This window comes from Somniosus microcephalus, chromosome 8 (genome assembly GCF_052327205.1).
Source record: "Somniosus microcephalus isolate GS21.2 chromosome 8, FLI_Smic_1.0, whole genome shotgun sequence".
NCBI lineage: Eukaryota > Metazoa > Chordata > Chondrichthyes > Squaliformes > Somniosidae > Somniosus > Somniosus microcephalus.
The window spans coordinates 153643046-153656508 of NC_140994.1; the positions used below are offsets into that span (position 1 = coordinate 153643046).

Consider the following 13463-nt stretch of genomic DNA (forward strand, 5'->3'; position numbering starts at 1 on the left):
TCTTCAACTGAAAAGGGCAAATTCTTACTGCATACAAAGTGTATCATCCTCGTAACCCCAGGATGGCATAAGGCATTGTGAAGATTAATAAGCGTATCTCCGTGAATCACAGAACAATAAGCCCTCGACAGTGCATCAGCAGCAACATTATCCTTCCCCGGACGATAAACTATATCAAAATGGTAGCATGCCAACTCAATCCTCCACCTCATTATTTTATCATTCTTGATCTTTCCAAAATGTTTGACATCATCAAACATAAAGGACACAGATATTTGGTCAGTTACCAACGTAAAATGTCGCCCCGATAAATAATGTCTCCATTTACGCAGTGCTTCTACTATTGCATACGCCTCTTCCTCTATTGAAGAATGTCTTTTTTCACTATTATTCAAGGTACGTGAGAAAAGGCCACAGGTCTTCCATTTTGGTTCAGAGTAGCCCCAATTGCAAAATCAGAAGCGTCCGTCTCAATCACAAAGGGAACCTGCTCATCAATAGAATGCACAACTGCTCCAAGGATATCCTTTTTAAAATGATCACAACACGTCCTGGCCTCCCATGATAGAGGATATGTCGTAACCCGAATAAGGGGCCAGATCTTCCGTGAAAAGTTTGCAATCCAATTAGAATAATAAGAAAACAGTCCAACAACTCGTTGCAAAGCCTTAGAATTAGTAGGACAAGGTAAATCAATCAATGGTCGCAGATGTTCTGGATCTGGTTTAATCTTGTTTCCCGAGATAATATACCCCAGTAGATTTACCTCAGTGGTCGAAAAGATACACTTCTCTTTATTGAAAGTTAAACCAACTTTTTCCGCAGCTTGAAGGAATCTTTCTAAATTAGAATCATGCTCCACCCTTGATTTGCCACACACCGTGATGTCATCTAAGTATGAAAAGGTGTCAGAGAGAGAGTTATCACTTATAAAAGCATCCATTGCCCGTTGAAAACAAGCAACACCATTAGTAACACCAAATGGTATTCGGCAAAACTGATACAGCTTTCCGCCAGCCTCAAAGGCCGTATATGGTTGATCCCTCTTAACAATAGGAATCTGATGATAAGCACTCTTTAAGTCAATAGTGCTAAAAACCTTATACTGAGATACTTTGTTGATAAGCTCATCAATCTTAGGCAAAGGGTACGCATCTAATTGATTATACCTATTAATAGTTTGGGAGTAGTCTATCACCATTCATTTCTTATGTCTCTCGTTAGTGGTGACAACTACCTGTGCCCGCCAAGGCGAACAACTAGGTTCAATGATTCCTTCCAATAAAAGATGTTGAACTTCAGAATGAATAAATTCTCTATCCTGACTGCTATACCTTCTTGACTTGGTAGCAATTGGCTTACAATCCGGCATCAAATTGGAAAAAAGTGATAATGGAGAAATGGATAAAGAGGTTAATCCACAAATAGATAAAAGTGGCTTAGTCCCTCCAAACGAAAGACTGAGAGACTCGTGTAATTGAAGCACATCATGACCAATCAAAATATCCGCACAGAGATTAGGCAAAACAGATAGGCGTATATCAGTATAAGTATTACCTAGAAGAATCAATTTCACAAGGCAACAACCAGCTACTTGTGAAGTGAGAGTCGTCTGAGCCATACACACCTGATAAGTAACAGGCAAAATTTTCAAACGCTTCTCCTTCGCAAACTGAAGACTTATAAAACTCTCGGTACTGCCCGTATCTATAAGGGCCTTCACTTCTAACCCATTAACTTGGGCCGTAACTATAGCTTTGTTTAGGCCATGAGCAAATGCAGCAGAAATTGATGCAATAAACGCCCTATCTAAAGGCTGAATAGTCGCAGAGGAGGTAATTGAACCTGATGGTGGAGCTGATGATTTACAAACACGTGCATAATGACCTCTCTTGCCGCATTTACTACACACAGCCTCCCGAGCAGGACACTTCAGACGAGGGTGCCGGACGTTCCCACAAAAATAACACTTCTGAATCCTAGAGGCAACAGCCGCCGAAGTAGAAACTGTTTCAGAATCTAGTAAACCACTCCTATTAAGTCCACATAATTCCTTTTCATCCGGAACTGCCGAAACCACAGTCGCAGGCTGATTAAAAAGAGCATAAGCATCTGAACTTCTCTGAGCCACATCCAATGTAGAGGCTTGCTCGAAAGCACTCTTAAGATCCAAAGTCTTATTTTCTAACAACCGCTGACGAATTGATCTAGACAGTAATCCATTAATAAAAGCATCCCGTACCGATTCTTCCTTATATTCTTCTGCCGTCACGGCCTTATAATTACAGTTAGCACTAAGGCGCCGAAGTGCTTGTAAATAAGTATCCAAAGATTCTCCCACCTGCTGCCTATGGGCAGATAGGAGGTGACGTGCAAATACCTCATTCTTTGGTTTAACAAAAATCTTTTCCAATGTAGAAATAGCCAATTCGTAAGTTTCACAGTCCAAAATACACTTATACACATCTGGAGCAATGTAGCTGATCAGCATATTCAGCTTATTTAGAGACTCTTGATCCAACACACCCAAAAAGTTTTTAAATGTACGATACCAGTGTTTCCATTTATCATCCACTCCTGCAGAATTAGGGTCAGCATTGAATCGTTCCGGTTGAAGATATCGCTCCATTCTGACTTAAAGTTAATAAATTGAAATAAAGAGTAGATTTGCCTTTCTAAATCTAGGCTTTATTAACTTTAAAAACCCAGTAGCACATCTTTCAACACCCAGTCCCAACCAAGGCTGTAGAGAACTGAATTTAAGATGGCCACCACAAATCACATGACATCAACGACCAATGAGTTTACAGCATATATCTCAAGGCAGGAAACAAACAACCAATTACAATACTTCTTACTAAACATAAAGAATAATCACCACAGTAGGCTAATAAGAAATTGTCCATCTTATGCTGCAGTGGAATTTCCTCGTCGCACATGGCCTTTATCGCCTTCTTAAAGGTTTGTTCGAACCTCTCAGCCAATCCATTGGTGGCTGGATGATACGGGGCGGATGTGTAATGTCTTACCCCATTCCTTTTCTTGAATTTTTGGAACTCGTCGGACACAAACTGTGGTCCATTATCAGAGCAGATCTGCTCTGGCAAACCGTTTCTGGCAAATATGGTCCGTAGGACTGCAATCGTTTTCTCTGTAGTGGTTGAAGACATCTTTATCACCTCAGGCCACTTTGAATGAGCATCCACTGCTATTAAGAACATTGAGTCCATGAATGGACCAGCGAAATCAATGTGCACCCGTTGCCATGGAGAGGAGGGCCACTCCCATGGGTGTAGAGGGGCATGTGGTGGTGCATTTTGGACCTTCTGGCATCCTAAGCAGCTCTTAGTTAGGTCTTCAATTTAGAACATAAGAACATAAGAAATAGGAGCAGGAGTAGGCCAATCGGCCCCTCGAGTCTGCTCCGCCATTCAATAAGATCGTGGCTGATCTGATCCTAACCGCCAATCCACTATCACAGAACCATCTCCTGAATCTAACAGAATTAGACACACGAAATAGGAGCAGGATCAGGCTACACGGCCCCTGGGCCCGCTCCGCTACCCACAGGGCCATGACCGATCCGAACCTAGACTCATGTCCAAATTCCTGCCCGCTCCCCGTAACCTTTAATTCCCCTTACTTCTAGGAAACTGTCTAATTCTGTTTTAAATTTATGTAATGATGTAGCTTCTACAGCTTTTTGGGGCAGCATATTCCATGGACCTACCACCCTCTGAGTGAAGTAGTTCCTCCTCATCTCAGTTTTGAAAGAGCAGCCCCTTGTTCTAAGACTATGCCCCCTAGTTCTAGTTTCACCCATCATCGGGAACATCTTCCCCGCATCCACCCGATCCAACCCCTTCACAATCTTATATGTTTCAATAAGATCGCCTCTCAATCTTCTGAACTCCAATGAGTAGAGTCCCAATCTACTCAACCTCTCCTCATATGTCCATCCCCTCATCCCCGGGATTAACCGAGTGAACCTTCTTTGTACTGACTCGAGAGCAAGTATGTCCTTTCTTAAGTATGGACACCAAAACTGTACGCAGTATTCCAGGTGCGGTCTCACCAATACCTTGTACAACTGAAGCAATACCTCCCTATTTTTATATTCTATCCCCCTAGCAATGAAAGCCAACATTCCATTGGCCTTCTTAATCACTTGCTGCACCTGCATACTAACCTTTTGAGTTTCGTGCACCAGGACCCCCAGATCCCTTTGTACTTCAGTACTTTCCAGTTTCTTGCCATTAAGATAATAACTTGCTCAACGATTTTTCTTGCCAAAGTGCATAAACTCACACTTTCCAGTATTGTATTCCATCTGCCAAATCTCTGCCCACTTACTTAGCCTGTCTATGTCCCCTTGCAGGCTTTTTATGTCCTCCTCACTCACTACTTTCCCTCCCATCTTAGTATTATCTGCAAACTTTGATATGTTACACTTGGTCCCCTCCTCCAAATCGTTAATATAGATTGTAAAGAGTTGGGGACCCAGCACTGACCCCTGCAGAACACCACTAGTTACTGATTGCCAGTCTGAGAATGAACCATTTATCCCAACTCTCTGCCTTCTGTTAGATAGCCAATCCTCTATCCATGCCAGAATATTACCCCCAATCCCCTGATTTTTTATCTTAAGCAATAATCTTTTGTGTGGCACCTTGTCAAATGCCTTTTGGAAGTCTAAATACAGTACGTCCACTGGTTCCCCTTTATCCACCCTATACGTTACTTCCTCAAAGAACTCCAGCAAATTTGTCAAACATGACTTCCCCTTCATAAAACCATGCTGACTTTGTCCTATTAAATTATGATTATCCAAATGTCCTGTTACTGTCTCCTTAATAATGGACTCCAAAATTTTACCTACCACAGATGTTAGGCTAACCGATCTATAGTTTCCAGCCTTCTGTCTACTGCCCTTTTTAAATAAGGGTGTTACATTTGCAGTTTTCCAGTCTGCCGGGACCTTTGCCGAGTCCAGGGAGTTTTGGAAAATTATTACCAATGCATCCACAATCCCTACCGCTACTTCCCTCAAGACCCTAGGATGTAAGTCATCAGGTCCAGGTGATTTATCCGCCTTGAGTCCCATTATTTTATCGAGTACCACTTCCTTAGTGATTTTGATCATGTTTAGCTCCTCCCCCCCTTTAGCCCCCTGTTTGTCCAGTGTTGGGATATTCTTAGTGTCTTCTACTGTAAAGACTGATGTAAAATATTCATTCAGTGTTTTTGCCATCTCCATATTTCCCACCATTAATTTCCCGGTCTCATCCTCTAAGGGACCAACATTTACTTTAGCCACCCTTTTTCTTTTTATATAACTATAAAAACTCTTACTATCTGTTTTTATATTTTTTGCTAATTTACTTTCATAATCTATCTTCCCTTTCTTAATCAATCTTTTTGTTATTTTTTGCTGTCTTTTAAAGTTTTCCCAATCCTCTATCCTCTCACTAGATTTGGCTACCTTATATGCCCTCGTTTTTAGTCGAATACTATCCTTAATTTCTTCACTTAGCCACGGATGGCTGTCTTTTCTTTTACACCCTTTTCTTCTCAGTGGAATATATCTTTTTTGGAAGTTGTAAAATAACTCCTTAAATGTACACCACTGATCATGTATCGTCCTACCCTTTAATCTATTTTCCCAATCCACTCTACTCAATTCCGCTCTCATACCTTCATAGTCTCCTTTATTCAAGCTTAGCACGCTTGTTTGAGATCCAACCTTCTCACCCTGTAATTGAATATGGAATTCAACCATGTTATGGTCACTCATTCCAAGGGGATCCTTTACTGGGACATTTTTAATTAATCCCGTCTCGTTACACAGGACCAGATCTAAGGTTGCTTGCCCCCTGGTCGGTTCAGTTACATACTGCTCAAGAAACCCATCCCTAATACACTCAATGAACTCATCCTCAAGTTGATCGATTCCCGGCCACCACACATAAGCCCTAGCAAGGCTTTTCATTTTCACTCCCCTCAGATGACCTTCATGTAGCTCCTTTAGCACTCTCTCCCTTAGCTTGGGTGGAATCACCACTCTGGACCCACACATCACTGTCCCCTGGCATACTGACAGCTGTTCTCTTCTGGATGAGAATGCTGGCAACAGTGAGTCGCCATGTGTTGGCCATCCCCTCACTGTCAATTCATATACCCATGACAGCGTCGGATCATTGCGGGTCTCCTTCTCTATATCCGCGTTTGTTACTGGCAATCGTTCAATTATCGACGAATAAAATATCTCGATAGGGTCCACTGCTGGTGCTTCCTCCACCGTAGGCAGTGGCAGGCGCGATAGCCGATCAGCGTTCCCATGCTGTTTCGTGCCTTTATATTCTATTTCATATTGATTCGCCCCTAGAAACAGGGACCATCTTTGTAACCGCTGTGCAGTCATTACTGGCACGCCCTTCTTAGGATTAAAGATGGAGACAAGTGGTTGGTGGTCAGTCAGCAAGGTGAACTTCTGCCCATGCAGATAATGGTTGAATTTTTTTACTCCCCATACTAGGCTGAGGGCCTCCCTGTCAATCTGGGCGTAGTTGCGCTCGGCTGAGGTTAGTGACCGAGACGCAAAGGCCACTGGCCTCTCCAACCCGTCTGGGAATTTGTGCGACAGCACCGCTCCAATGCCGTAGGGTGATGCATCACATGCCAAATGAATTGGTAGTGCTGGGTTGAATTGGGCCAACACCTCTTTTGATGTGATCAATTCTTTACACTTCTGGAAAGCTCATCTACGTTCGTCATCCCACTCCCATGCTACTCCTGTTTGCAGTAGGGTGTTCAGCGGGTGTAGTACCGTAGACAAATTTGGTAAGAACTTGTGGTAATAGTTTACCAGCCCGAGGAACGACCTCAGTTGTGACACATTTTCCAGTGCTGGAGCCTTGACTACCGCCTGAATCTTGTCAGGGGACTTATGTAACCCCTCTTCATCGATGACGTGGCTGCAATACGAGATCTGTTTCTGGAAAAACTCGCACTTGTGGCGATTAGCTCGTAGCCCATATTCCTTTAATCTGGCGAGCACCTTCTCCAAGTTAGCGAGGTGATCACCGTCATTTTTGCCCGTGACCAAGATGTCGTCCAAATAACACTGGGTCCCTGGAATCCCTTGCAGGACCTGATCCATCGCCCTTTGCCAGATAGCCGGAGCCGAGGCTACTCCAAACACCAGCCGGTTGTATTGATAGAGACCTTTATGGATGTTGATCGTAAGGTAATGTTTCGAAGCTTCTTCTACCTCCATTTGCAAGTACGCCTGGGCTAGATCAATTTTGGTGAAGCATTTACCACCAGATAGCGAGGCAAAAATATCCTCAATTCGTGGAAGCGGATATTGCACCGTATGAAGGACTGGGTTCACTGTCACCTTAAAACCCCCACAGATGCGGACCTTCTTTGGTTCCCCAGGCGTATTACTCAACGACCTCTTCATTACAGGGACGATGGGTGTAGCCCACTCACTCCAGTCCACTTTGGACAGTACTCCTGAATGTTCCAACCCTTCCAGCTCTGCTTCAACCGCTGGTCTGATCGCATAAGGCACTGGTCTGGCCTTCAGAAACTTTGGGCTTGCATTATCCTCTATTTTAATTGTTGCTGTTATTCCTTTTAGTGTTCCTAGTCCCTCCTGGAACACTTCTTTTGCGTCAGTTAGCATTTTTGACAGTCGTCCAGGTGTGACGTCGTCATCCTTTTTGGCCTCCACCTTCAGTGCCTGTATGGAATGCCAATCTAAATGTATCTTCCGGATCCACTCACATCCTAGCAGTGGTGGTCCTCCATTTGGCAATACATATATATCCATTTTAGGTATTTCCTGACATTTAGATGTCACTTTCACCCTTATTTTTCCTTTGGGGTAGACTTTTTGCCCCGTATACATCTTCAAGACAATCTCTGTAGCTTTCAAGGGTATGTGTGAAAATAGCCACTTGTAGTCTCTTTGATTTATGACTGTTAGCGCTGACCCTGTGTCCAATTCCATTTCCACTTGGACTCCGCCTATCTTGAGTGTAACCCAGATAGCCTGGTGATCCTCTATTTCGGTTACATTATGTAGTTTCAGACAACCCAGCTCCTTGTTTCCGGAGTCTGTGTCACTTTTCTGTTCGTCTGAACCACTGTCCATCACCTGGTGTACCTTTTTGTACTTCTCCTGTGGAGATTTCTTACTGTTGGTCTTCTTCCCAGACCTGCAGACTCTTGCTATGTGTCCTGCTTTCCCACACCGTCTGCACACTTGGTCCTTGAACCAACAATCTTTCTGGTCATGTGTTGTTCTGCCACAGCGATAGCACTTCCCTGTTCCATAGGTCATTTCGTTGGTGCCGTATTCTTGCGGTCTCCGTTGTATCTCTGCAGCGCCCCTTGCGGCTGCTTCATGTGATACTGCCATATTGAAAGCTTTGTCCAGCAGAAGGTCCTTTTCTGATAGAAGCCGTTTCTGGGTTCCTTCACTTTGTAGCCCACACACAAACTTGTCCCTTAACGTGTCTGCTAGTCCCGCTCCAAACTGGCAGTATTTCGATAGCTTGCGCAGTTCCTTAGGTACTCAGCATTGCTTTCGTCTTTGTGTTGGTTCCTTTTATGGAACTTAAATCGTTCTGCTTTCAGCAGCGGTGTGGGGCTTAAGTGATCCTGTAGGTCTTCTACTAGGCTTCCAAAATCCTTGTTTACCGGCTTCTCTGGGGTTATTAGATTTCGCAGTAACCCATAAGTTTTTGCACCCATGGAATTTAACAGAACCAGTGCTTTATTAGCATCTGGCACTTCATTCGCCCTGCAGTACACCTCAATACGTTCCACATATGTCGCCCAATCTTCGACTTCATTGTCGAACGTAGAGATACTGCCACTCTTCGGCATCCTTGGTTGTGCGTTAACTATCCCCAATGGCGCCTCCCGCGCTTCCCCTTTTTCTCCGCTGGCACAAAATGGCATCTCCCGCGCTTTCCTTCCTTCCCGCGCTCACCCGTCTTCGCCGCTGCGGCTTTGCAAAATGGCGTCTCCCGCGCTCTTCCTTCTTTTCCGCGGCTCAATGGCGCCTCCCGCGCTCTCCCTGCTTCTCCGCGGCTCAATGGCGTCTCCCCTTGCTTCGCCCCGGGGACCCTGATCAGCCCGTGATCCCTGGCTGTGCTCTGCGCGTTCTTCTCTTGATATTTGTCGACGCCGCTCAGTCTAGAACCCGGCTGTTTCTTACCCTCTCTCTCTCCGGTTTGCAGTATTTTTCCTCGACGCCGCTCGGTGATCAATCCCCGGCTGCGCCCTGCTCTCTTCACCCTCTTTCTTACCCCGTCGACGCTGCCCGGCTCTCTCTCTCTGCCGTCGGTCGGCTCCAGCCGCCGCTGCTTGGGAAGGGTCTGCTCTGGACCTGTCATCGGTCTCTTACTGCTCGTTGTGGCTGGGGAACCAAGCCCGGCTCTCCACAGCCTCCCCAGCGAAGTTGGATCTCTGCCTGACTGCTGGGCGGTTGCTCGCGGTCGACGCCCGTGTTCCTGGACTCGACTATTTTTTTGTTTTTTTTGTTTAATGTTGCAGGTAGATTCGCATCAACACTCGTCGCCACTGTTAGATCCGTGGTTCAGTGGATAAAGAATTACATGGATGCTGTATATAAACAAACAACAGGTCTTTACTGGAGGAGGGTCATCTCTAGACTGGAGTACAGAGGCATGCGCACAGCTTATATACCAGTGTGGTTACTGCCGGTACTACAGTATACAGGAGCTGTAAAAAGTAGTTCTGACTTAAAGCACATACACTACAGTGCTGAAGCAGTTTTCCTTTTTTTTTTAGGTGCAGAAGGGAATTCAGCTTCAAGAGCTGTAGACTCCCATTCGGGAATTCTTTTTAAAATTTTTTTTTTTTTCAAAAGTCAGTTGAGCTGTAAAGGCTAAAAACTGCTTATTTTAAAATTATTTTTATTTTGTTCATTTCAGAAGGCATTGCCCCTTGAAAAAACTGAACTGCTTTCTGAAATGACAGCCTTGCTTTCAGAGAGGCTGTTCTAGCTGCAGTGACACTTTGGCCACGCTACACTGGGGCCTCCTGTTGGGACCAACGCCACCAGGACGGCGTTGCACAGTGAGTTTAGTGCTGGGCTAATGTTAAATAGTCACCAATGGCAATTTTTTGGTCCTGCCAGCGCCACCATTTTCGCCGGCCGCTAACACCCAGCCACGGTGGCACCGGCAGGCTTTTGTGAAGTTCATGAATTTCCAGGCCAGAGAATCGTACAGCACAGAAGGAGGCCATTCGGCCCATCGTGGCTGTGGGGGCTCTTTGAAAGTGCTATCCAATTAGTCCCAGTCTCCTGCCCTTCCCCATAGAGCTGCAAATGTTTCCGCTGCCAGTATATATCCATTTTCCCTTTGAGAGTTACTATTGAATCTGCTTCCAACACCCTTTCTGGCAGTGCATTCCAGATCACAACAATGCATTGCGTAAAAGAATGCCTCCTCATCTCCCATCTGAGTCTTTTGGCAGAATTTCCTTTGATCTGTGAGGAAATTATAATTCCACTTTTATATCATTTTTCCTGTACACTATAGTGCTATACTGAGTGCTTAATCAGCTTTGATAAGTCAATTCTGTTACACTATACTGTATGTAATTGGATTTTCTGTACTTCTCTATCCTAATCATACAACCATGTTTAGCTGCATTTTGAGTAGCTTTGTGACTAACAAAACAGTTTCAAATCAATACAAGACTTCAGCTTAATATATCTGCTAAGTTGATACAGTTTCATTTAATTTAATTTCATCTAGTATAATGTGGCGTTTAATCACTATTATACACACAATGATGCAGAGACAAACAGGGATGCCTTGCATTGGGGAATTCTTTTTCTTTGGTTCTGTGTCTAAATTTTTAAACAGAATTTATGGCTTGGTGCTTTACATTTCCTTTTGAATAAGTCAGTGAATAATTGTAAAATATTGATTGATATTGTACTTTATCATAATTCTACATTGCATGGTTTCTTTTTTTCAGCATACGCCACGTGCTAAAATCATACATACTCTGTGGACATAAACCACTTGTGCAATTTTCTGACTCCAGGACAAGTCCATCACATTCCTTCCCACCGTTTCTCGGTGCTGGCTCGGTACACTCTCTATTTCTCCAATGTGTGCACTCTGTCCCACATGTAGACCACTTGCTCCATTCAGTCCAACTTCCATCTACTAAAATATGAAAAAAAATCATATTGAAGACCAATATTTTGGAAATTTGACCTCTCTGAATTCATCTCCAATTATATCAGTTTCTTCTTAATTATAGCAATTAACACTTAATCCATACTACAGTATAACCCATTTAATAGTGAATGATTATAAATATATTATGTGTGCAGCACAATATTGATTTAGGTCAGTATATACACAAATGATAGTCATAAATGTATCTCTCAGCCTCAGAGCCATAATGAATTACATCTGCATTAGTATTTCATCATAACAATATTATTTTATTGTACTATACCAGTAGATCTGATATGGCATTGCTCACGTGTTGTCTGGGACCAGGAGTATGGTACAAAAGGTTTTGATCAGGTAAATATGGAAAGATTACTTCCTCTGGATGGGGAGTCCATGATGAGGGGGTCATCCATTTAAAACAATCATTAAGCAAGTGAGTAGAGAGGTTAGGAGAAAAACCTTTTGGCAGAATGCATGGAATGTTTATCCTAAAAGGTAATAGACTGGAATTTCAGTGTAACTTTTAGTGCAGGACCTCTGGCTGTTCCAGGAAGTTTAAGTTTTATTTTAAAGTAAAGACACAAATCCAAAATATTTATTCACATCATCTCCTAAAATATTTTTGATTCATTTCCCGTATACACATATCTTTTTTTCTACCTTGTTGTCAACCAATTTCCTCCCTCCCATTCGCCTGAAGACTTACCCTGTCCTCAAGTGACATCCCCAAACATGCCCATCTAGTAGGGGTTGCTGAATCATGATCAAGAGTGGGAATTCTGGCTGATTTTCCCCTCTGTAAACCATAGGACACTGAAACTAATTGAAGCACCTTTCCTGGCATCCCAGTTAAGAGCAGCTAAATTAGCACAATCGCCGATCAAATGCGGGTTTTCCTGACCTGTATGATTCGCCTCTGGCTTATCCAGTTGACCAATCGGGGAGCTCAGGTCTACTCTAATTGGTATGTAGTGCCATTAGGGCCATGTAAATAAAAGAATAACAAAGGTCTTGGTTTCCATTTCCTTACAGTGGTGTCATTCTGCCAATATGGGCATGGCTGATAGATGCTGATGCTACATACTCCTGCAAGCAGGGCCCAGCTGCTGCATCCACTGAGGTGTCCACACGCTCCATGGATGACTGTAGAGTTCAATGCCAAGTGCCAGAACCCCACACAAGTAGGAAGCTAACCCTTCTACTATCTCCGACATGTGGGAGTAGCTCCCTGACAGGCTGTCTAATACACTGAGCAATTGTCTGTGCACAGAAAACATATTTCTTTTGATGGCTGGGCCCCTAAAGTCTTGCCTCTCTGTCCTCTTCAGCAGAACTGGGACCCAAGAGTGCCCTCTGGTGAGCTGTTTCCTGAGTTGTCCTTTCCACCTGTACCTGCTCCTGTTCACTTATGCTGAGTGAATCACCCTGTACTGACCCCACTAACTCACTATCTATGCTACCTAGGGTGCCAATCTCTGGTGCTGGGGAAGATATGAACGACTGACAGTGCGTCTTCGGGACGGTCTTCCCCCTTCCAGCTGTGTGGATGCAAGGCCTGTGACATCAGAAGGACCTAGAATAAGTGCAACTCCCCTTTAAGATGTGCAGGCTCTTTTTAAGAAGTGGCAAGCCCACTGGATTTTCTGCCCTCCCAAAGGTCGAGCTGTCTATAAGCAGTGTATCAGCACCGCCGGCTTGACACTCATATTTCCATGAGGACCAATCACCAAAATAGAACTGGCCTCTCACCCATGTCTTAATAAATTAAATGTGTCTGTATATTTGGAACTGTGTAGTTTAAAACAGATTTCTAGACAATCTCTGTCATAATTAATTAAAAGAGCTAAGACTCCCCTCCCAGAGAGAAAAGAAACACCTTAACATTTGATTAAATCATGATTGTTGGATAGGGAATAGCTATCTTCAGCCTGGTGTCTCCTATATCTTTCTAGCTGACATTTAACTTCAGCTCGCATTGATCCAAAAGCAGTATTAGTGGAGCTATAAGTGGCTTTCGATTGCGGCTTCCTCAATCACCCAAACAATAAATGTCTTGTTGACGTCTTGTGCCTTAACTGGTTGGTGCACAATGGGTGTTAATATTTAGGAACTAAGGCTTTGTAGCAGCTAATTTCCCACTATAATGCATTTACATTTGCTTCACCGTTAAATCGGTCACCCAGGATTTATATTTTCTGGAGTGAAACCTTGGCACTGGGCGTTACA

At 43.7% G+C, this 13463-nt stretch overlaps 1 protein-coding gene across 1 annotated transcript in view; it reads right to left on the reverse strand.

Annotated features, from left to right (window-relative positions):
• The window catches only part of unc5a (unc-5 netrin receptor A), a 389186-nt gene that overhangs the window by 235102 nt on the left and 140621 nt on the right, over nucleotides 1-13463 (reverse strand). The window contains exon 7 of the mRNA XM_085996169.1: nucleotides 11058-11222. Within this exon, the coding sequence (XP_085852295.1) occupies nucleotides 11058-11222 (165 nt within the window). The remainder of the gene's footprint in view (nucleotides 1-11057; nucleotides 11223-13463) is intronic.